The 25,329-nt window shown below is 45.6% G+C and overlaps 1 protein-coding gene across 1 annotated transcript in view; it reads left to right on the top strand.

The window, feature by feature from the left end:
- The window catches only part of MINDY4B (MINDY family member 4B), a 34,469-nt gene extending 9,644 nt beyond the window's left edge, over positions 1–24,825 (top strand). Inside the window, exons 3-10 of the mRNA XM_075937722.1 lie at positions 7,102–7,196; positions 7,828–7,993; positions 8,424–8,489; positions 9,090–9,160; positions 10,287–10,359; positions 15,778–15,951; positions 22,492–22,672; positions 24,319–24,825. Coding sequence (XP_075793837.1) covers positions 7,102–7,196; positions 7,828–7,993; positions 8,424–8,489; positions 9,090–9,160; positions 10,287–10,359; positions 15,778–15,951; positions 22,492–22,672; positions 24,319–24,536 — 1,044 coding nt within the window. The 3' untranslated portion in view covers positions 24,537–24,825. The remainder of the gene's footprint in view (positions 1–7,101; positions 7,197–7,827; positions 7,994–8,423; positions 8,490–9,089; positions 9,161–10,286; positions 10,360–15,777; positions 15,952–22,491; positions 22,673–24,318) is intronic.
- The last annotated feature ends 504 nt before the right edge of the window (positions 24,826–25,329 follow it).

Here is a 25,329-nt window from a genome sequence, read left to right as displayed (position 1 = left end):
CACGTCCACCACTTCTCCCTTATCCACAAGACTCATTATCCTATCAAAGAAAGCTATCAGATTGGTTTGACATGATCTGTTCTGTACAAATCCATGCTGGCTGTTACTTATACCCTATTATCTTCCAGATGTTTGCAAATGAATTCCTTAATTACCTGCTCCATTATCTTTCCTGGCACATAAGTTAAACTGGTCTATAGTTTCCTGGGTTGTTCTTATTTCCCTTTTTGTAGATGGGCACTATATTTGCCCTTTTCCAGTCTTTTGGACTCTCTCCTGTCTTCCATGATTTTTCAAAGATGATAGCTAAAGGCTCAGATACCTTCTCTATCAGCTCCTTGAGTATTTTAGGATGCATTTCATCAGGCCCTGGTGAATTGCAGACATCTAACTTTTCTAAGTGATTTTTAACTTGTTCTTTTTTTATTTTATCTTCTAAACCTACCCCATTCCCACTAGTATTCACTATGTTAGGCATTCCTTTATATATGGAGATTTACCTATCTCATAGAACTGGAAGGGACCTTGAGAAATCACCAAGTCCAGTCCCCTGCCCTTATGGTTCAATATCTTCTTGGTGAAGACCAAAACAAACAAGTTATTTCCAAATTTCCGGCTACTGTTTCTGCCTCCTCACTGAACAATGGGCCTATCCTGTCCTTGGTCTTCCTCTTGCTGCTAATATATTTATAGAAAGTCTTCTTGTTACCTTTTATGTCTGTAGCTAGTTTGAGTTAGTTTTGTGCCTTTGCCTTTCTAATCTTGCCCCTGCATACATGTATTGTTTGCTTATATTCATCCTTTGTAATTTGTCCTAGTTTCCACTTTTTATATGTCATAGACTCATAGACTTTAAGGTTAGAAGGGACCATTATGATCATCTAGTCTGACCCCCTGCACAGTGCAGGCCACAGAATCTCACCCACCCCTCTTAGAATAATCCTCTCACCTATGTCTCAGATATTGAAGCCTTCAAATACTTTGAAGGCCCCAAGATGCAGAGAATCCTCCAGCCATGATCTGTGCCCCATGCTACAGAGGAAGGCGAAAAACCTCCAGGGCCTCTGCCAGTCTTCCCTTGAGGAAAATTCCTTCCCGACCCCAAATATGGCAATCAGCTAAACCCTGAGCATGTGGGCAAGACTCACCAGCCAGACACCCAGAAAGTTCTCTATAGTAATTCCTATCATCCCTCCATTGACCTATTTCCCACTGATAATAAATGGTCAATTAGTTACCAAGATCATGTTCTCAAACCATCCCCTTATCATAGAACTGGAAGAGACATCAGAAGGTCATCAAGTCCAGCCCTCTGCTCTAGGCAGGACCAATCCCATCTAAATTAACCCGGCCAGGGCTTTGTCAAGCCAAGACTTAAACACCTCTAGGGATGGAGACTCCACTACTTCCCTAGGTAACCCATTCCAGTGCTTCACCACCCTCCTAGTGAAATAGTTTTTCCTAATATCCAACCTGGACCTCTCCCACCACTACTTTAGACCATTGCTCCTTGTTCTGCCATCTGTCACTACTGAGAATAGCCTCTCTCCATCCTCTTTAGAACCTCCCTTCGGGAAGTTGAAGGCTGCTATCATATCCCCCCTCACTCTTCACTTCTCCAGACTAAACAGACCCAAGTCCCTCAGCCTCTCCTCATAGGTCATATGCTCCAACCCCCTAATCATTTTGGTTGCTCTCCGCTGGACCCTCTCCAATGCGTCCACATCCTTTTTGTAGTGCGGGGCCCAGAACTGGACACAATACTACAGATCTGGCCTCACCAGAGCCGAATAAAGGGAAATAATGACATCTCTGGATCTGCTGGCAACGCTCCTCTTAATGCAACCTAATATGCCATTAGCCTTCTTGGCTACAAGGGCACACTGTTGACTCATATCCAGCTTCTCATCCACTATAACCCCCAGGTCCTTTTCTGCAGAACTACTACTTAACTGATTGGTCCCCAGCTTGTAACTATGCTTGGGATTCTTCTGTCCCAAGTGCAGAACTCTACACTTATCCTTGTTGAACCTCATCAGATTTCTTGTGGCCCAATCCTCCAATTTGTCTAAGTCACTCTGGACCCTATCTCTGCCCTTGAGCATATCTACCTCTCCCCCCAGCTTAGTGTCATCCGCAAACTTGCTGAGGGTGCAATCCATCCCCTCATCCAGATCATTAATAAAGATATTGAACAAAACCGGTCCTAGAACCGAACCTTGGGGCACTCCACTAGAAACCGACTGCCATCCTGACATCGAGCCATTGATCACTACCCACTGGGCCCGGCCTTCTAGCCATCTTTCTATCCATCTTACCGTCCATTTATCCAATCCACATTCCCTTAACTTGCTGGCAAGAATATTGTGGGAGACCATATCAAAATCCTTGGTAAAGTCAAGGTATATAACATCCTCTGACTTCCCCATGTCCACCGAGCCAGTTACCTCATCATAGAAGCTAATCAGATTGGTCAGGCACGACTTGCCCTTTGTGAATCCATGCTGCCTATTCCTAATCACTTTCCTCACATCCAAGTGCCTCAAAATGGATTCCTTAAGGATCCCTTCCATGATTTTTCCAGGAACCGAGGTAAGACTGACCGGCCTATAGTTCCCTGGATCATCCTTCTTCCCTTTTTTGAAGATGGGCACTACATTTACCTTTTCCAATCAACCGGGATTTCTCCCAATCTCCATGACTTTTCAAAGATAATAGCCAAAGGCTCCTCAATGATATTTGCCAATTCCCTCAGTACCCTCGGATGCACTAAGTCCGGACCCATGGATTTATGTACGTTTAGTTTTTCTAAATAGTTCCTAACCTGTTCTTTACCTACCACGGGCTGTCCATATTCATCCCATCTTGCGTCACTTAGGCTATGTCTAGACTGCAAGCCTCTTTCGAAAGATACTTTCGAAAGAGCCTCTTTCGAAAGAGAGCGTCTAGACTGCACGCGGAACTTTCGAAAAAGCAAGCCGCTTTTTCGAAAGAAAGCACCCAGTGAGTCTGGATGCTCTCTTTCTAAAAAGCCTGTTTGCTTTCAAGAACACCTTCTTTCGAAAGAGCACTTTCGAAAGAAGGCGTTCTTCCTCGTGGAATTAGGTTTACCACCGTCGAAAGAAAAGCCGCATTCTTTCGATTTAATTTCGAAAGAACGCGGCTGCAGTCTAGACGCAGGTGAAGTTTTTTCGAAAAAAGGCTACTTTTTTCGAAAAAACCCCTGAGTCTGGACACAGCCAAAGTGCAGAAGTCCAGGAGCTGACCTTGTCCGTGAAGACAGAGGCAAAGAAAGCATTGAGTACTTCAGTTTTCCCCACACCATCTGTCATTAGGTTACCTCCTTCATCCATTAGGGGCCGCACACCCTCTCTGATCACCTTCTTCTTGTTAACATGCCTGTAGAAACCTTTCTTGTTATCCTTCACATCCTTAGCCAGTCGCAATTCCATTTGCGCTTTCGCCTTCCTGATAACCCCCCGGCATTCTCGAGCTGTATCTTTAAACTCCTCCCTGGTTATTTGTCCAAGTTTCCACTTTTTGTAAGCTTCCTTTTTGTGCTTAAGTTCACCAAGGATTTCCCCTGTAAGCCAGTCCGGTCTCCTACCATGTTTGCCTCTCTTGCTACGCGTCGGGATGGTTTCTTTCTGTGCCTTCAATAAGGCTTCTTTAAAATACTGCCAGCTGTCCTGGACTCCTTTCCCCTTCATGTTAGCATCCCATGTGATTCTGCCCATCAGATCTCTGAGGGAGTCAAAATCTGCTTTTCTGAAGTCCAAGGTGTGTATTTTACTACTCCCTTTTCTTCTTTTGGTCAGGATCCTGAAATCTACCATCTCATAATCACTGCTTCCCAGGTTGTCACCCACCTCTACTTCCCCTATTAGTTCCTCCCTGTTTGTGAGCAGAAGGTCAAGCTGCGCACGGCCCCTGGTCAGATCTTTGTTATCCCCAACATTCTCCAAAAACTTCCTGGATTGCCTGTGTACTGCCATATTGGTTTCCCAACAGATGCCAGGGTGATTAAAGTCCCCCACGAGAACCAGGGCCTGCGATCTGGCAGCTTCGCTCAGTTGTCCAAAGAAAACCTCATCTACCTCATCCACCTGATTCGGTGGCCTGTAGCAGACACCAACCACAACATCACTGCTGTTGTTTGCTCCTTTAAACTTAACCCATTGACTCTCAACAGGTTTTTCTCCCTCTTTATACTGGAGTTCAGAGCAATCGTAGTGTTCTCTTACATATAGCGCAAGTCCTCCTCCTTTTCTCCCCTGCCCGTTCTTCCTGAACAGTCTATACCCTTCCATGAGAGCGCTCCAGTCATGTGAGTCATCCCACCAAGTCTCTGTTATCCCAATTAAGTCATATTTCTTGGACTGGGCCAGGGCCTCCTGTTCTTCCTGTTTGTTGCCCAGGCTTCTCGCATTAGTGTACAAACACTTCAGGTAACCAGTTGATTACCCTATCTTCTCCATTCAAGACAGGGGTCCTTTCTTGCTCCTTCCTCTCTGCATTTCTTCCCAGTATCCAACTTTCCCTCTCCCCTCAGGGTTTTGGTCACCGTCCTCCGACGAACCTAGTTTAAAGCCCTCCTTACTAGGTTTGCAAGCCTTTCCGCGAATATGCTCCTTCCTCTCTTCGTTAGGTGGATCCCATCTCTTCCTAACAATCCTTGTGCCCGGAACAGAGTCCCATGGTTGAAGAAACCAAAGCCCTCTCTGCGACACCACCTGCACAACCACGCATTTACGTCCTCAATTCGACGATCCCTGCCCAGTCCTTTCCCTTCAACAGGGAGGATGGACAAGAACACCACTTGTGCTCCGAATTCTTGGATCCTTCTTCCCAGTGCTACATAATCCGCAGTAACCCGCTCAAGGTCATTCTTGGCCGTATCATTAGTTCCTATGTGGGGAAGCAGGAAGGGGTAGCGATCTGAAGGTTTGATCAGCTTGGTAAGCCTCTCAGTCACATCCTGAATGCAAGCTCCCGGTAAGCAGCACACATCTTGAGATTCCAGGTCCAGGCAGCAGAGGGATGGTTCAGATGTCTCCTTTTTTACTTTTAGATCATGCAAGATCTACTGGTTATGCCAAGGTGGCCTTTTGCCATACTTTCTATCTTTCTTACACAGCAGACTAGCGTGCTTTTTGGGCCCTTAATAATGTCTCTTTGAGAAACTGCCAACTCTCTTCAATTGTTTCCTCTTAGTCTTACTTTCCATGAGACCATACCTACCAGTTCTCTGAGTTTACCAAAATCTGCCTTCCTGAAATCCATTGTCTCTATTTTGCTGTTCTGCCTTCTACCATTCTAAGGCTTAGAATCATTAAGTCTATGATTTCATGATCACTTTCACCCAAGCTGCCTTCCACTTACATATTCTCAACCAGCTCCTCCCTATTTATTAAGATCAAATCTAGAACAGCTTCCCTCCTAGTAGCTTTTTCAACCTTCTGAAATAAAAAGTTGTCTCCAATGCAGTCCAAGAACTTATTGATTGTCTGTGCCCTGCTGTGTTAGTTTCCCAATATATGTCTGGATAGTTGATGTCCCCCATCACCATCAAATCCTGCGCTTTGGATTATTTTATTAGTTGTTTAAAAAAAGCCTCATCCACCTCTTCTGCCTGGGTAGGTGGCCTGTAGTAGACCCCTAGCATGACATCACCCTTGTTTTTTACCCCTTTTGGTCTAGCCCAGAGACTCTCAACACATCTGTCTTCTACGTCCATCTCCACCCTCCAAGGCTGTGTCTAGACTGTCAAGTTTTTCTGGAAAATCAGTAGCTTTTCTGGAAAAAAACTTGCCAGTTGTCTACACTGGCCGCTTGAATTTCCGGAAAAGCACTAACGATCTTATGTAAGATTGTCAGTGCTTTTGCGGAAATACTATGCTGCTCCCGTTCAGGCAAAAGTCTTTTTCCGAAAGACTTTTGCGCAAAAGGGCCAGTGTAGACAGCACAGTACTGTTTTCTGCAAAAAAAAAGCCCCAATCGCGAAAATGGCGATCGGGGCTTTTTTGCGGAAAAGCGCGTCTAGATTGGCCACGGATGCTTTTCCGCAAAAAGTGCTTTTGCAGAAAAGCATCATGCCAATCTAGACGTGCTTTTCCAAAAATGCTTTTAACGGAAAAGTTTTCCGTTAAAAGCATTTTCGGAAAATCATGCCAGTGTAGACGTAGCCCAAGTGTATACATTTTTAATGTATAAGGCAACACACCTCCTCCCTTTTGTCTCCACCTATCCTTCCTCAGTAAGCTGTACCCTTCTATATCAATATTCCTATCATCTATATTATTCCCCCAAGTCTCTGTGATACCAACAATGTCATAGTTTAGTTTATTTATTAGCACTTCCAGTTCTTCCTGCTTATTACCCATACTTCTTGCATTTGTATATAGGCATCTAAGATACTGATTTGACTTTGCCTTCCAGTTCTGCCATGTCTCTCCTTTTTCTCTGCTATTATAGCCCATGCTCCCTCCTATTTCTGACCTGTCTCCCAGGTCTCCATGTTCTTGCTTATTTAGGCCTCAGTAGTACTTTGCAGCAAGCCCTAGGTAAGGAGCTACAGAGCTACCCCCAAGGAATCAGATTGCATTTCAAATAATCTGGTTCCTCAGGTGCTCCACTCACACTCTGACCTGCCTGCACACTGCATATGTGCAGGCTGATCTGCACACTATGCACCATACAAATAGCTGTAGCCAGGACAGGAGAGTAAGGGACACATCTTCCCGGCATAGGGATATAGCGAGGGTCAAAACGGACCTTTCTTAGATAGCAATTTCCTATTTGTAGGCTCAAGAAGTCCTCTCTATTTACTTTTCCATGTATCTCCATAGTTTTTAGTAGCACAATAGCCATTCTGAAGGCTGAGACAAGCTAGACAACTTACTAACACTAGCACGTGACAGCTGAAACTTTGGTCAGAGATTCAGCTAGAATTAGTTTAGCATCAAATCCACATAGCACATGCTAGTTTTGTTGCACTAATTTATGGGTTTTGTGGTTGGTCTTTTATGGTTATGTGGTTGGTCTTTTATGGTTTTTGTTGCACTAATTTATGGGTTTTGTGGTTGGTCTCTGCACTTCCAGGGAGGAGCAAGAGTAATTTTGATGGCTGTACAGGTGTACATCATTAAACACTGCTTGTTTGTCAGAAACAGAGAAGAAAATGTTCCCTTCCAAAGGTAAGAAAATGTACTTCTCCCCTACCCCCTCAAAAAAACTTAATTACTTAAATTAGTGGGACATAAACAGAAAGAATAGTGATGTCCTATATGTTATACAGAGATAAGTCTATGCTCCGTTATGCTGCTGGAAATCCAAGTGTGAAGAGCAGAACTTGGACTAAAAGGCAATTGGGATAGCTGTGTACAGATGCCCCTGCTATAAAGGCAGATCTTCCTTTCCCTAGCAATGGCAGATTCCAACTGCACTCTAAGGGTGTGTCTAGACTACACTTTTTTTTAGAAAAAAAGTGGCCTTTTTTCGAAAAAACTTCACCTGCATCTAGACTGCAGCTGCATTCTTTTGAAAGTAAATTGAAAGAATGCCGCAGTTTTTTCGACCACAGAAAACCTCGTTTTACAAGGAAGAACACTTTTCAGCAAACAGTGGCCAGCAGCTGGGCTAACTGCACTTATGCTGATCCTTTAGCTCAGCTGATAAAAAGCCCAGTATGACCCAGTCTATGTTTAGACTGCTGACCACTAAGTGCTGAATCAGGACTATCTGTGTATACACAATACCTAAGAGCTTTCCTCTAAGTTCAGCTGCCATTGTCATGCCTCTGACATTCTTTTGTGTCCTGCATTGCAGTTTGTGTGAAATGAGCCAAACAGAACAAGAAAATGCTCTTGCAGAATCTCTGGGAGATATTCTGTGGACAGCAGGAGAAGGTCGGAAAGCCACTGTATGTCTTGTCTCAACTGATACTTATTTTACACCCGATATCGACTACAACGTAGATAACTTGACCGAAAGAGTAAGAAGATATTTTTATAAACAAGATTTGCAGAAAAAAAATGGGTTTTTTAAGACAAATATAAAATCTAATAAATCTGTGCCCTCCCTTATGATACATTACAAATTATAAGACTTTAAAATCCATGTCACAGCTGGAGCTCTGAAAGGCATTTTTATCTCCTCGTAAAGGCTTTATATGAATCCAGAGGCTATAATTCCTTGATTAACAACTACGATTTCCTCCACCCCCAAAAAGGAAAAAACAAGTTAACTTTATTACTATTTATTTAGTTATCCTGTATACAACTGAATACCTTTGTTCATGAAGTCATATTAGACACCTATATTATTCTTTTGCTTCTCTGAAAGAAATATAATAGTGGGTTGAAAACTCCACTTTTAGATATAATTCATGTCTCCTATTTTTTTCTTATGTTCCTGACTTATAGCTCCAGCTGTTTGAATTCTATGAGAAAGAAGCAGCTCAGAAATTTATCTGTGATCATATACAATGTGTAAGTGAGGAATAAACAAATTTCTTACATTGAGTTATTTTGTTGCTTCCCATCCATCCTTATTTCTTTTATAAAAACTGATTTTGCAGTCAGTTTATAATATTGTATTTAATGTGATCTTCAGACTCTTAATGAACAGATCATTAATCATTTTTTATTTTCAATATAGTAAACTGGAACAATACATTAGTTAGCCTCATCCTGCTCTTAGTGAAAATAATGGGAGTTTGGCCAGTGATTTCAATGGGATCAGGATAGTCCACTCTATGTAATGAGAAGCTAAATTTTATGTCAATGAAAAAGAGGATTGCAAAAATACAAACAAATTAAGTAACTAAAATAACTTGTTAAAATCTGCATACAAAGAAAACAACAACTGGGAACAACAACAAAAGATTTCTATCATTCCTCTTTACCTTAATAAGTCAGTGGCAAAGCTCTCACTGGCTGCACTAGCAGCTCATGCATCTGGTTCAGTATTTTATTCTAAGAGTCTAGTAAAAAGTGCAAGGGATACCAATCTGAAGAGTTAATAGAGGAGGTATCTCAACCAATCACGGGTAACTGCCATAATTCCTTTTTGTGGTTGTTGTTTATCAGTTCAAAGCTGAAGGAAGCCATGGAGTGATCTTATTTGTATATAGCCTGCTTTTCTCTAGGATGCTGGAAAGGTAAATTATGTCTTTCTTTTTTTTAAAGCCTACACAAGTTTAGCAATATCTGATAATGTGGTCTATTTCCTTATGACATTGGAAGGAAGGAGGAGAGGGAAGACCAATTAGATCTATAGAAGGAAAAACTGCACTCTATAATACCAACTCTTATCACATGGATAGTGGTGATAGTGACTGAAAGTCAATGAGATATAGACACCTAAATCACAAAGGGGTTTGTCTACACTCGAAAGTTATACCACTTTAACTATACTAATATAGATAAATGATACAACCCCTATTCCTATCCTGAGAACAGATACAATCCATGCTTTAGACCAGTATAGTTATTCCCATGTAGGACAGAGAATAAGATGTATTGATAAAAGGCACTTTTATACTGAAATAACTGCATCCACACTGGGAATGTAAAATCACCTTTAAGTAGTTAACTGATAAGCCAATTAAACATGGGCTAGCACCTCAGATGGGGACTGCTCCTACCGGGTTGGAGCATCCCTGCCTGTGGTGGGCTTCCTAGGGCTGGAGAATTCCCTTGCCTGCGGTGGTGGAGGGTGGGCTACTCCAGCTCCCATCAGCTAATCGTAAATGGTCAACCTCACCCACTAAGGCTGAGGCTTACCAGTTAACTGGTTAATCTTTCACAGCCCTAATCCACACAATACTTGTATCCATATTGTAGATTAAAAAATTATACCCTTCTACACCAAAATAGTTACAGCTATACACAACTGATGTGTAGTCCAAGCCTTAGGCCTTAGCGATACCCCCACTAACATTCCTGTTCAATTCCTGAAGATAGGTATTAGAATTGTTAATAATAGCTATTAGAAAAAGTGATAAACCAGAACCAAACTTTGTCACCCAAACCTACATAAATCTTGGAAAAGTGTGGATCTGCGTCTAAATTTGAATTTTGCATCAAGCTCCAACTCTAATAGAAGTTAAACTGGGGTGTAAAAATATAGTTAGGACACCACTGCCATGCCTGTAATAAAGGAAAACAAAATAACCCCGAAAAACATACTGCAGTTTTAATTTTTCTTTACAATCACATACTGATGTACAGTTATTCCTGTCATTCTGCTGACACCACAATAATACGTTGTGTTTGGCTGCACAGACTCCAAGAAGACCTAGACTTCACAACACCTCATCTGTTACAATTCAGTCTTGGAAACTTCATCTGTAGGCAGGTAGGACATGTGATTTTTTTTCCTAAACGGTTCTCAGAAAATACATGTAATCAGCTTACCTAACATTCACAATTGTTAATAAGACCTACCTAAAAGTAGATGGCTTCACTTCCATATGTGATCTAAAGGTATTTCTAAAGCTTTAGAATTGCATTTTACTAATTGACTGTCTTAACATGGGTGTATGCATTTTAGGTAGGGTGACCAACTGTCCTGTTACTCTCGGGACAGTCCCGTATTTGTTCCCGGCGTCCCAACTATTTTTTTTTTTTAAACGGACACATTGACCCGTATTTCCACTGCAGCAGGGGGCAGGGAGGAGGCACCAGCGCTCAAGAGCTTCAGCTGCCGAAGCCCCAAGCACCGGCGGCTCCCCACCCTGAATGCTGCAGGGCTGAACTTCATCCCTGTAGTGCAGCAAGGCGAGCAGGGAGATGCCGGCACTCGGAACTTCAGCTGCTGGAGCCCCAAGCACCAGTGATTCCTCCCCATTCCCAACTGTGGGGCTGTAGCCCTGAGAACTGGTGGCTTCTCCTTCCCCCACAGGGCTGGAGTCTTGAGTATTGGTGGTTCTCCCCTGTTCAGGGCTGAAGCCCTGAGTGACAGCGCCCCCCCCCCCCCGCGCAGGGCTGAAGCTCTGAGTGCTGCCCCTCCCCCTGCAGGGCTGAAACCCTGAGTGCCAGCACACACACACACACACACACACACACACACACACACACACGGCTAAAGGCCTGAGTGCCAGCATCCCACTCCCCCATAGGGCTGAAACCCCAAGTGCTAGCAGCCCCCAACCCCCATTTTGGGATAAAAGCCCAAGCCCCAGCACCGCCCCCCCCCCCCCTTGTTGTCCCATATTTGGCATGGAAAAATATGGTCACTCTAAGTTTAAGTCAGTTTTTACTATTGGTTCAATCTGATCAGTTTCAGGAAGACTTCATCAAGAACTTCCCAACCACAAAAATATTTTTATTATTTCTTAATTTCAATTTAAAACATAAAAAATACCTGTACATCATCTCTAGGTGTCATGACAACAATTAAACTTGCAATTACACACAAAAAAATCACCACATACCAAAATACACTAAGAAAACAGAACAAACCAGCTAGCAGAAAGCAGATGCCAGGCCCTGCTAACAGGGACAGTTGCCCTGGAGCCCAGCAATTGAAAGGGGCCCAGGGCTCATGGCCATCACTGCTGCTACTAGGGCAGTGGTGGAGGCCAGAGCCATGGGCTCTTTAAATTGCTGCCAGAGCATTGCTCCACATGCTTTGTGCGGTTCTGAGGGGGGGAGCTGTGCTCTGGGGTGTGAGGAGGGCTGGCTGCCACAGCTGCACCCCTTCCACCCAAGACTCCACCCCTTCTAGGGGCATGGAACTGGGCTCCCCCCCTCCCCCCACCTTGCCCAAGGGCTCACAGAGGCTGTTGGAGCCTCTGGTAGATGCCATGTTTGGCACAGCAGCATACCCCCATCCCACCCCATTCAAAAGCCCAGTTTCTGTACATGCCTATCAAACAAATGATTTTTACAGTTCATGGTTCGTACAAGTACCATAACTAAGTGTTGGTTTCCTAGAATTTGAAACATGAATGTGACCCATGATGAAGATGATTTCCTATATCATTTGATGGCTGAGGTAGAAAAACAGTCATAACTTTTACTGTGCTTTGTTAAAAGGCAAATATTAGGTAATAAAAAGTTATCGGGCAGATCCTCATTCAATGGAGGTAACGTGAGTTTCTACCAGCGGAGAGTCTGGCACCTATTTGCAGAGAAAAGCAGCAGATTACTGTGTGCTGGATATCGATGTCCAGAAATGACAATGAGGATTAAGAGCCATCATTATGGCTTTTACTGTTGCACAGCACTGTGTTTTATTGCCAAGGGCATTGCCGGGCTTTGTAAAGCTGCAGGCATTCTCCTGACATCTGCTACAAGGCTTTCATTAGGCATTTTTCCACTTCCCAGAATTATGCGGCTTTAGGGGCAAAAAGTCATAAAAACAGGAAATTAAGCCTAAAAACATGCATAATTAGAAAGGATCACAGGACAGCAGGCCTGTTTTAGATTTACATTTTTTCAAAAATAGGACCAGTTTTAGATTTTTGACAAAATGCAAAATTGCTCACATGGGAAACATTTCAAATGTAACTGCAAATATTTTTCCCACCACTAGATAAATGTATCAAAAGGCATCAGAAGTACAGATCACCTACCTTCAATGCACATTAAAGGCTAATAGAGAAGTACAAGCAGGAGTTAGAAGAAAGAGAAGAGAGAGAGAGAGAGAGAGAGAGATGCTTGCGCAGCATAAAATAAGTTACAGTTAGTTGTGGAAAACATCAGAGACAAGCAAGATTTCAGTGCTCAGGATTCAGAACCATAGCAATTGCTTTTCCTCTCTGAGCAGGGCTGTCCTTGGTCATATGCAGCTGCTTAGGGCACCCAAAAATCTTGGGCACCAAACTTCAAATACCCCTAACGTAGCTGTGTGTGCTGTTGTGCTACCAGTGGCCCTGACCACCATCAGCTGGTCCCTCTCTGGCCCAGCCCTCTCCCCCAGCTGCCAGTAGCAGGGCTGCCTTAACCCTGCCCCCTTTCCTCACCCACATTCTCCTATAGGCCAGGAGGCCACTGAGCTGAGGTCTCCCTCTTGCCACACCTGGGTTGGAGAGGAGCTCTCAGCCTCTCTGGCTCTGCCCTGGCTCCCAGGAAGCCCTAACTCCTGGCAGGATCCACACAGAAAGGAGGGGGCCACAGAGGAAGCCCCAAACTATGGAAGGAGCCCCACAGGGAAGAGGGCACAAGGGAAGCCCTGAGCCCTGACAGAAGCCAAATGGGGGTGGGGAGGCCTCAGGTAACTTGCATAGGGCTGCATACACTGTACAGAAAACCCTGTCTCAGAGGACACTTGCAAAACAAATAAAAATGAAAAGAGAACAAAATAGCAAGCACATCCTAGTGAAGTAATGAATGGCAACCTGTTTCAAGCAGAAGTTTGTGTTTTGCTGCCTGCCCGTATTTTGCTTAATTAATATAACGAATCCATCCCCATATTCCCATAGACACAATGGGGTTTTAACTGCTGATTATACAGTTTTGAAACTTGCATCAAAACAAGCATGGTCTAGCAGAATGAGCATTGGGTTTGGCAGCAAAGCTTCTGAGTTCTGTTCCTGGCTATACCACTGACTCCTACGTCTAAACTTGCCGGCTGTCTACACTGCACGAGTGTTGTTCTAGAAGTAAATTTACAGTAGAGCATTGTGAAACAAGGCTTCTTCTGGAAGGGATATTCCTCTGCCCAAGAGGAATAAGCCCTCTTGCACAAGAGCTCTTTCAGAAGAGGCCAGTGTAGACAGGCAACATAAATTCCTTGCGCAAGAAGCCCCTATGGTTAAAATGGCCATCGGAGCTTTCTTGCGCAAGAGAGTGTCTACACTGGCATGGATGCTCTTGTACAAAAGCACATCTCTTGCGCAAAAGCACATGGCAGTGTAGACGCGCTCTTGGGGAAGAGTTCTTGTGCAAGAAGCTGCCAGTGTAGATGTAGCCCCTCTGAAACCTCTTAACCTCGCTGCTTCCCAGGGGAGAGAGCCAGGGCAGCAGGACTGCCATGCCTCGGCCTCACCCTCCCTTGTGGCTGGGGAGAGAGTCGGGGCTGCCTATCCCCAGAGAGAGGGGGGGAGTTGACAAGTGCAGCAAGCAGGGGGAACAACCTCTAGTAATACTTTATTGGCATTTAGATAAAATATCTAAATGCCAGTAATAATACTCAGATAGATGTGTATGAAATCATGCTTGTGTTACACTTACTCTATATAGAGATAAGCAAATTATAGCCCATGGACCGCAACCAGCACATCAGACCTCAAACCTGGCCCTTGAGCTCCCGCTAGGAAGTGGGACCAGAAGTTGGCTCCACTCCAGTACTCCTGCTGGGTAGCAGGGTTGGAAGCTTGCCTTGCCCTGCTCCATTCATGCAATGGGTCCTCACAGCTCCCAGAAGCAGGGCAGCTCTGCAGCTCCCAATGTCCGGGAACTGTGGACAGTAGGAGCCTGCAAATGGGGCAGTGCACAGAGCCCTGTGGTCCCACCTCCACGTGAGAGCGGGCGGAGGGATGGGCTACAGCTTCCAGGAGCCACTTTTAGCCCAGAGTCTGCACCCTTGAGCCCGCCCTGCACTCCAACCCCTTCCCACATCCCTGATCCCCTTCCCACCCTCCAGACCCTTTGATCCCAGATCAGTGCACCCTCCTGTACCCCAAACCAGTGCTCCCTGTAAGCTGTGCACTTATGTGGCTGCTCAGGAGAGATTCAGATGCTGCCCAGCTGATTAACAGAGCACTCACAGATTGTTTTTTTGTTTCTGCTGGTGATGCACATTCACACATGCCTCGGTGCACATACAAAATTATTCTGCAAATGGATGAAAAAGATTAGAGGGAACATTGCCCCAAGCCCTTCATCCTTAGCCTCACTCTCAAGACTGCACCTCCAGCTGGAGCCTCACCCACCCGAGTGCTCCAACCTCCAGCCTGAGCCCTGATCCTCCTCCTATCCCCCGAACACCTCCTGTCCATCCTGTAACACCGGCCTGCACTCCAAGCCCTCATCCCCAGCCCAACCCCAGAACCTTACCCCAAGCCACAACCCTCACTTTCCCTTATGCCCTAGGGTATGTCTACACTTGCACCCTACTTCGAACGAGGGATGAAAATGCAGGCATTCAAAATAGTCAATGAAGCGGGGACTTAAATATTGCGCGCTTCATTAGCATGATCTCACCGGCGCGTTACTCCGATCAACAGCTGTTTCGAAAGTGAAAGTGCACGCCAGGATGCGTTAGTTTGAACCAAACCCCTTGGTTCGAACTAACGTTACCCCTCAAAAAAATGAGGAGTAACACATTAGTTCAAACCAAAGGGTTTGGTTTGAACTAACGCATCCCGGCATGCACTTTCACTTTCACTTTCAAATCAGCTGTTCAGTGGAGTAACGCACCGGCGAGATCATTTAAATCCCCGCTTCACTGACTATTTTGAATGCCTGCATTTTCATCCCTCGTTCGAACGAGGGTGCAAGTGTAGACATACCCCTACAGACCCTTTGGTCCCAGGCCAGTGCACCCTCCTGCACCCTTACCTCCTCATTTCTGGTTCCACCTCAGAGCGCACACCCCCAGCCAGAGCCCTCATCCCCTCGTGCAACCCAACCCCCAATTTTGTGAGCACTCATGGCCATCCATATAATTTCCATACCAAGATGGTGCCCTCAGGCCAAAAGTTTGCCCATTCCTGCTCTATAAAGAGAAATATAGAGCTATGGAAAAGATGAACAGCAGCATATAATTCTAGAGAGCAGTTTCTGCTCCACTGTCTACAAGTGTAATTGTAGGTCATTCCCCCTGCAGGCAATTATCAACGTCATTTTAACAGGCAGAGCAAGTCCACATGTGTTTAATGGGTTCCAGAAATTGACCAGTGAAGGTGGAGTGCAAGAACTATTGCATGGAGTCCTGGCCCGCAGTGATGTAGGCTATTTACACTGGAACAAGGAGGAAGTGGAGCATGGCAGACCCCTCCAGGTGAGAGTGTATGCAAATCACTGAGCTGCACTGACACTCCTATGTGCTCAGAACCCCAGGGCTTCAGATTGTTACAGTGGGTACATACACTGGGTGCTTGTCTTCACTGGGAAGTAAAGGTGGGTTCTTAATCTGAGTTAGATAACTTAGGGTAAAATGCTAACTAGGAAGAGTCCTGTGAACACTGAAAACTGCCTTAGGAAGGTTCCTATGGAGTAAAAAGCACAAGAGTCAGTGAGGGTGGGGGCCATGTCATGGCATTGGGAAAAGGCAGCAGAATGAGGGAATAGGCACCATTGATTAAATAAAGAATTTGAAGGCTGGGTATGTACGGGGTTACTGTCTCTGTCTCATGCCATCGTGCCATGCAGCTAAAATGTGCCAACAGTGACACACACAAAACTACCGTAAATATAGGGATGCAAATGGGTAACTGATTACCTAGTAAACATCAGCCTTACCGGGTGATGCTGACTAGTAAATGGTTAACCAGCACCCAGCCTGGCTGGAGCAGCCCCTGCCTGCAGCATGAGAAGGGCAGGGGGCGCGCCAGCCCAGCCAGGCTTGCACCACTGCACCACATCACAGCGTACTGTGCCGTGAGCAGGAGCACCGTGCTGCACTGGACATAGTTTAAACAGGTTAATATTTAAAACTGGATTTTATATCCTACATAAAAATAAATCATAGGCACATAAACTGGGCAACGCTGGGTAGAAAGTCGGTGGAATGAGTTGGAGGAGGGACTGGGGGAAAAGGAGGATTATGCAAAGGAAACATGGAAATACTTTCTTGGAAAGCCATCTGAACTATTGCTGACATCTACAAGGAATCAAAATGCAGCCGGGCACAGTTAGCCAGGCCCACACCACACTCCACACACAGCCAGCACAAAAGGGCAATGGATGGCCCCACAGTCCTGGTTACTGCTAGATATAGATAGCAGCACTCTCAGGCTATGTCTATACTACAGGCTTCTTGCGCAAAAAGCTTTTTGCGGAAGATCTCTTCCACAAAAACTTCTTGCACAAGAGTGCGTCTACACTACAAAAGCGCATCACACGTCCACACTACAAAAGACTGCATGGACACTCTCACAAAAGGAAATTCTGATTGCTATTTACAAACTGGCCACCAAGGCACCTGTGCTTTGTTCGATTGCCTCTTTTTGTGCAAAAACTGCTGTTCTCCGTCCCCACACACCTTTTTGCACAAGAGCTCTTGCACAAAAAGGAGTTATTGCTCGTAGAAGAAGGAATACCTACACTGCAAAAACCCCTCTGTTCTTTTGTTTTACTTGCGCAGAACACTTGGACACTCCGCGAGTTTTTGCACTAAAATGATAGTTTTTGCACAAAAACCTCTGTAGTGTAGTCCTAGCCTGAGTCTACAGCTCCTACACTTTTCCACCCTCCTCTCCATACAATCCCCAAATCTAGGTGCCCATATGCTGAATCTTTAAGGTACACTCCTGCCGTGTGTGCAATCCTTGCTGCATCACAGGAGCTTCCACTGATATGGCTAAAACAATTATACTTTGCTCTGGTGGCTTCACCACCAGCCTATCCAAGGAGCTACTCCATAGGTTCAGTGCTCCCTATTCTTTTCCTTTGTTCCCTATGGGATTTTCAGCCACACCCTTGTTCACTCCACGGGAGATCAACCCGTGTGCTCAACATGTTGCCTTGCAAACTCCAGGGCTTCAAAGCTATAGCCTTGAGTAACACATCTAACACAGTCATCAGATTGGCTGAAGCATGAATGTTTCACTGATGAGAAGAGTGAAGACAATATGAGACAGCTTGATAAGCTGCTTGAAGAGTCTTTTAGTGTCTTGGGACATTATTTCAAGAGCTTGAGTTACTAGGACCCAGTTCTAAATCTGGAAGCCTCAATACCTTTGTGGACCTGGGCCAAGGTTTCTGATATTAGTTCCCTTTTTAAGACTGAAATATTTTCATAGATCCAGTTATTGCAGAACAAATGCAAACATGACCCTCCGGGGTTAATTGCACTTATCCAGAGATGTTGTCCTTTTTTTCTTTCCTTTTATGTGTTACTATCATTGTCATATTCTTTCTTGAGGCTTATGTGTATCAATAGAATAGTAATCATGTCAAACATGACTTACATGACATTGCTGTCCAATAGTTTCGATTGCATTACTTTCTAGAGAGCATAGAGAATACTTTTTCACCCACCCCAAACAACAAAGAATACACAATCGTGAAAAATTAAAATTGTTCTTCTTATATATATATAGGAGATTAACTCTGGCATTTGAGGGTGTAAATAATCTCATATGTATTTTCTAATCAACCACTACTGTATGGATATGTTTGTGGATTAAAGTCTATAAAATGATTAAGAGTTTCCTTCTTCTTCAATACAGGCAGTCCCCGACTTACGCGGATCCGACTTATGTCGGATCCGCACTTACGAACGGGGCTTTCTCGCCCCGGAGGTCGGGGCGAGAAAGCCCCGTTCGTAAGCTGCTCCGGTGCCCCTGGTCTGCTGGAGACCGTCTCCAGCAGACCAGGGGCACCGGGCGGGTTCCCGCGCTTCTGAGGCTTTGCCAGAGCAAAGCCTCAGAGGCGCGGGACCCCCCCGCGGCTGCGGCTTCAGTCCGGGAGCCTGTGGTCTGCTGGGGACCGTCCCCAGCAGACCACAGGCACCGGGACTGAAGCCGCAGCCGTGGCAGGGTCCCTCGCCTCTGAGGCTTTGCCAGAGCAAAGCCTCAGAGGCGCGGCACCCCGCTGCCGCTGCGGCTCTGCTCCCCGTGTCCCTGGTCTGCTGGGGGGGGGGGGGGGGGGGGGCGCAGCTAGTGTGCTCCCCCCCCCCCCAGCAGACCAGGCTTTTGTTTTGGACTCTGGGGCAGAGCAGCTGGGGCGCTGCCGATTGGTCCTGCAGCGCCCGCTCTGGGCACTACTGGACCAACCCGGCAGCACCCCAGCTGCTCTGCCCCAGGTCCTGATTCAGCCGCTGCTGGTCAGTTTCAGCAGCAGCTGAATCAGGACGCCTGGGGCAGAGCAGATGGGGTGCTGCTGGGTTGGTCCAGTAGCACCAAGGAGCGGCGCTACTGGAGCAACCCAGCAGCACCCCAGCTGCTCTGCCCCAGGCGTCCCCAAGTCAGCTTCTGCTGAAACTGACCAGCGCTGACTACAGGAAGCCCCAGGCAGAGTTGCTCTGCCCCGGGCTTCCTGGAATCAGCTGCTGATCAGTTTCAGCAGCAGCTGACTTGGGGACGCCTGGGGTTCTTAAGTTGATTCTGTATGTAAGTCAGAACTGGCGGTCAGTTTCAGCAGTGTCTGAATCTGGACGCCAGTTCCGACTTACATACAGATTCAACTTAAGAACAAACCTACAGTCCCTATCTTGTACGTAACCCGGGGACTGCCTGTACTTAATTCTGCCTGACAGAAATTCTGCTCTCAAAGTGAGGAATTATTTCATCTCTAGTGTAGCCATATCTCATTTCACCTCAGTAAATCATCTTTATACACCGGGCTTAATTTTAATGGCCATTGGATGCAGGCTGTTTGTCAATCAAGCACTGGTCTGAGACTGCCAAATATATAACATATGACATCAGAGTCCAAACATAATGGAAAAAACAATAAAAGCAAGGTTCAAAGGCCACATCCAGAGATATGAAATTTGCATTCCCCACGTGACACTCACAGTAGTCTGCTGAGAGAGAGAGATCTTCCCTGAGGGGCCAAGTACAGCCCTGGTGTAAGCAGACACAGCTCCAACTAAGTTTATGGATTTATGGCCTTCTATAGCATGGCTGAATTTGGGCTGTTCTCTTTAACAGCAGTATCAGGTCTGTATGCGGCAGGGGTGTATGAAGGGTGCGAATGCACCCCCGTGATTTCCCAAGTAAGCATGAGGGGGCTCTGTTAGGGCAGTGGATCCGCCTCTCGAGCTCAACTCCCTTCTTTCCCACAGAGCAGGGAGCCCAAACTTGCGCTTCATCCTTGCCTTTCCTCCCCTCCCCAACCCTCGGCTCCAAGGCTGACGCACCAGCACCAGCTTCACACTGGGGCAGGAGACAAAGCACTGACCTCACTGAGCAATCCAGCTCATGGGGAAGAAGCACTCTCCCTTCTTCTCCCCAGGCTGGGGGAACAGCAGCGTGCAGGTGCACTGTTCGGAGGCTTTCCCTACTGCTCCCATTGGTTGGAATCCAGTCAATGGGAGCAGCAGGAGGTGGTGCCTGGGAGTGGCACAGGGAGCAAAGGCAAGTAAGTGCCCCCTCCCATTCATGCCCAGACCCCCGCACTCCAGCCCACCCATGCATCCCCTACCAAGACACCTCATCCCCAGCCTGCTCCTGAACCCTCCCCCCAGCCAGACACCCTGCATCCAGCCTACTTCTGCACCCTCCCCACTGGCTAGATACCATATCCCCAGCCTGTTTCTGCATGCTCCCTTATTCCTGTACCCTCCCCGCAGCCAGACATCCTACTCCCAGCCCGCTCCTGCCTCCTCTCTTACTTCTGGCCACACTGCACCACAGCCTGCTCCCACATCCAGACCTTGCACCCTCACCCCCTCCTTCACCCCACCTTCTGCCCAGATCCTGAACCCCCATTCCTTTCACTGGTAGCCCTGTCCCACACATTTTTGTCCCAACCTCAGAGCTTAGGGGGGTCCACAAAATCCATTAACCCTGAAACCCCAGAAGAATAAATCTTCCCTATGGGAAGCCCTGAACCTCAATCTTCCCTGTCCCTCCCCCTCCCCAGGTGGGGCTAGATGGCCAGAGAAGTGAAGTGTTTCTGTTGGGGGCCACATCAGTGAGGGTTGGAGGTCTTGGGGGGGGAGGTTGTGAGTCAGTGGCCTCCAACCCAAAAAAGATTCCCCAACCCTGTCATAAATAGAGAAAACATGGGAACCTTTTGCGTTAGACATGTCTCAGGCATAATTATGTAATTAACAGTGAGTTTCCATTAGCAACTGGTGGTCCACGGAAAGGCTGCATTGAGCCAGGTGGGCCACAGGCCAAAAAGTGTGAAAACGACTGTGTTAGGGGGATGTGAGAGCACTGTGTTGTAGGGGGAAGGATGGACTGGGCTGGTGGCAGTGCAGCAGGGCCAGGGGAACGGCGGCCCCCTTCCATGAGGAGCAACCTGGGCCCGGCCCTGCTGGCCGAACGTCCCATCCACACTCACCTGGCACTAGCCCTGCCAAGAAGGTAGATCAGCAGCAGATAGATAGAGGCAGCTGAAGGAACGGGGAGCCATGGCAGCTGTGCTGCCCACCATGATCCCAGGAGATAATTTCTATAAAACTTTTATTACTGTATGCATATGTAGTGTGTTATAACAAAATCATTTTACCAATCACTGTTTCCACTCAATTTTTTCATTAACCTCTCTACAGCACACTCATTGCATGACTATTTTGAACTCCTTTATATATAAAAAAACTGCAAAAATAAAAGCACCCCACACACAGAAATTCCAGCATATGGGCCTGAGTATGTTACTGCACTTTGTTCCATTTAAAGAGCACACCTTTTATTTTTCTAGTTTAGGTTATAGGGGCACATTCTGATTTCACTTACTCCTGTATAAATCAAGAGCAACGTATCTTGTGTTTCATCATTATAAAACCTATATGTAAGTAAGTGGATTGAGAATTATGCCGAAGGAAGTGCTTGGGTATTTGCCCGAGTGTAACTGAGATCAGAACCTAGCTCTGAGGTTTCCATGAAAAAACATCATAAAGCAGGTCCTGAAGGATAACACAGTGCTCCGACTACCTGGAAACATACTGGACTGGAGAGTTCATTGCTACTCATGGGGAGTAGACGGCATACTCTTAGGAAGACTTTCCTTGTTACAATGTTCAGCTCTTCAAACCCAGCTGAATATATCTTCCCCTCCACGGTCACACCACATCATACCATTGTTTGTTTTCTATACTTCAGGTGCTCATGTCAGTCGCTGATGTTACCATATAGAAATACTGGCAGAATTGCACCAGTGTTCAGAGACAACTGCACAAATGCACTTTAGAACGAATATAAGACTACAGAATTGGGTCCACGCTTCGTTAAACTGGCTATAACCTGATCATTATCTCATCCTATATTAGACCATTTGGAGCTCCATTATGTCAGTGCTATTTTTAAAAACTGATTCCCCTAAATATATTCCCAGGCATAGGATCTACTGGAGGCTTTTTATTTCACTATCCATAAAGCAAAGTGCACTTCTCAAGCTCAGACCCCCAGCTGCTGTAAATCAATTGACATGAAAGCATGGGTGAGGATGTCATCAGCACTGGAGTTCAACTTGCAACATAGATCATTCATACTACCTTGACTTATTTACTCATTTCCTGATTAAAAGGCATCTATGGAGATATTACTAGAGGAAATGGACAGTAATACCTTATAGTAACTCTGTATTCAGAGCAGTAAAACTGATGTACCTTTAAAGCAACACAGACATTAAGTGCCTATTAATAAATGAGAGTATGTTTTAAATATCCTTCTCTCCCCTTCTCCCCCCCTCTCCTCCCCCCCAGGTTGGGAGCATGCTCAAGACTCCTAAATTACCCATCTGGCTGTGCAAGATCAATGGAACATACAGTGTTCTTTTCAGCACAAACAGGCTGCTGTTATCGGACTGGAAAATGGAACACATCTTTGACCTTTACTTATATAATGGGCAGCCATCACAGAAAACAACAATGCATCTAACAATAGGTGGGCATTTAAGCTTATCAAAGGAGGGTGTTTAAATGTGTGTCTCTGTCAGTGTTTAATATTAATGTGTTCATGTAGTCTAGGGAAGATACAGCAAACAACAGTGCATAAGAGAAGGCCCAGATCAAAAAGCTGATTTTAAGAAACATAATCAGTTGGGTGGGGATAATGTTCCTGAACAGAAGTTCTACTATTGGAGAAATGTCTAAAAATATTGTCAATGGAATTGATCGTTTTTGAATCAGTACAATACATGACTATCAAGAATCCTCCGAGATGCTGAGCATCCTTGATACCCACCAATATTAAAAAAAAATTGAGAGCACAGCACCATGAAGAACTGGGACCATGTTATTATTATTACATGTACTACAGTAGTGCCTTGAGGCTCCAATCAAGATCAGGGTCTTACTGTACCAAGTGCTATAGATACACGCAGTGTGAGACAGCCTCAGGCATACAGAGTTCAACTTTCAATAGACCAGGGTGGAAGAGAGGAAGTATTATTATCCACATTTACAGATGGGAAACTGAGGCACAGAGAGATGAAATGATTTGGCCACGGTTAATGGCAGAGCTAGGAATTGAACCCATATCTCCTGAATCTTATTCCATGGACTTAATCACGAAAGTGTCCTACCACAATGTAACAATGCCACAGATAAAATCCATGATGTTGCAGTCCATGGGCAACATCCTACATTTGTGTCTAATAATAGGTATAGTAAGGCAGGAGAGCACAGTACTACAATTACCAGTCTGCTGCTACTCTGCTGCACTGTAGTCCCCTGAGGCCAAGCCTTTTGGGTTATAGCAGTTTAATGGAGCTGGAACCTGGATCTGCAGGAGGTGGCTCAGTGACTGAATCCTAGAATTGTGATTGAAGGATTATACTTCATTCCATGCACTATGTTGTAATCCCACCACCCTGTGCCCCTCACTGCTATATAAAAGCCACTATGGAAAGTGATGCCTGCTCTGTTTTAATAAACTCTATATCCTGAGTGTTGCTGCAGTGCAGGCTTTGCTTTATTTTCAGTAAGAGTTTTCCAAACACAGCTAATGGTTGGCACAATAACCCATGGGAGAGCAAGACTTCATTCTGAACCATTTCACTGAGTTCGTAAGCAAGTAATAGCGACTGATGGGAAGGGCTTTTCCACCCTGTTTATGATCAAGGGGAAGGATTGAGAGCCTAAGGGCCTTTAACATAGCAGGTCTTAAATTGACACCCAGAGGTCATATTGTCAGCTAGGGTCAGATTTTTAGGGTCAGAGGTTCTCATTCATTTTTATACCAAGAGTAAACGTTGCATGTCCAAGTGCCTGGCTTCCTGAAATTCTAACCCCCAAACAGAATGTTCAAAATAGCTGCCTCTGAAATTACAAACTCTTGGAAAGCAAGCAGTGCCAACCAGGATCATTTCAAACTGCATATTGCCATGAGTCTAGCGGGCCATCTGCTAGAGCTGCACTTGCCTAACAGTTCTAGGCCAGCACTGCATGTAGAAGAGCAGGATATTACTACATGGCCCCATTGGGCTTCTGATACAGAATTTTAAAATCTGATCAGTGCTTGAAGGGAGCAGTCAATGGAACTGTAGCAATGAGACGCATGTGGCTGGGAGGTTTTCACTGAATCTGGAGCATTGCTCTTTCAGACACTCATTCTCATCATTGGGAGAAGCATCACTGGGAAGAAAGTGATCCAGAAAAGAGATTTCCTTCTGTGGAGATGGCCATCAGAACTAAGTGGGAAGGGGCAGCCATCAGCTGGAATGGGGCTCTCTCATTCTTCTGACGAGACTGCATGCATGTGGCATCCGCTGCCGCGACGGGCGCTGTCAAGTACTGAAGTCCACTGACGAAGAAAACGCTTTGTTACCATTAGAACAATCTTTAGCCTCTTAACAGGATTCGCATCTTAGACTGACATTATGTCTACTGTGAATCACTTTGCATTTGGTTATGAATTATCATTCACAAGACTGGAGAATTCATTATGAAACTGTTTCAGACTATACAAGAATTCTAGGAGGGGTGTCATTTGTGATGCACACACACACACTCATCACTACTGCAGGCTGAAAAAAGGGTAAGGCAAAAGGGGAGCATGGCCTAGCTAGGGGCACGGCCTCAGAGAGGAGGGGAAGAGTAGAGGGTGGGGCCCCATGGCAAGGGCAGGCTACTAGGCACCCAAACACACACACTAGAAGAGGCTGGTGCCATCCCTGAGCCACTGGCAGATGCGGAGCAGTGCCACAGGACATCTGGGACAAACTCTGTCCTGGCGTTATTCAGCCCAAGACATGGACTTGAACTCTGCCTTCCAGGACTGTCTTACTCAAGTCAGACACCCTATTCATATATTGTATGCAGCAACTTAATCTGTAAGCAGAGTCTCTACCACTTGGGTAATTAAAAAGTTTAACTATTTCTAAGGAATCTCTATTTCTGGAACAACAAAACCCTAACAACTAACCAAGTTCTCCCATAATAGGTATGGAGGAAATAGAAGCTGGTAGTCCTCGCCAAATGAAACTATAACAGGAAATTAATTTCTGCTGTAAGTTAATTTTAATTATGAACACTTGAATTTCCCCATCATTACAAGATTTGGACTTTCCTGACAAAACATTATGCATATGACAATTTCTT

This window comes from Pelodiscus sinensis, chromosome 10 (genome assembly GCF_049634645.1).
Source record: "Pelodiscus sinensis isolate JC-2024 chromosome 10, ASM4963464v1, whole genome shotgun sequence".
NCBI classification, from domain to species: Eukaryota; Metazoa; Chordata; order Testudines; family Trionychidae; genus Pelodiscus; species Pelodiscus sinensis.
Note: the sequence above shows the minus strand (reverse complement) of the source record. Positions and strands in the feature narration are given on the sequence as shown.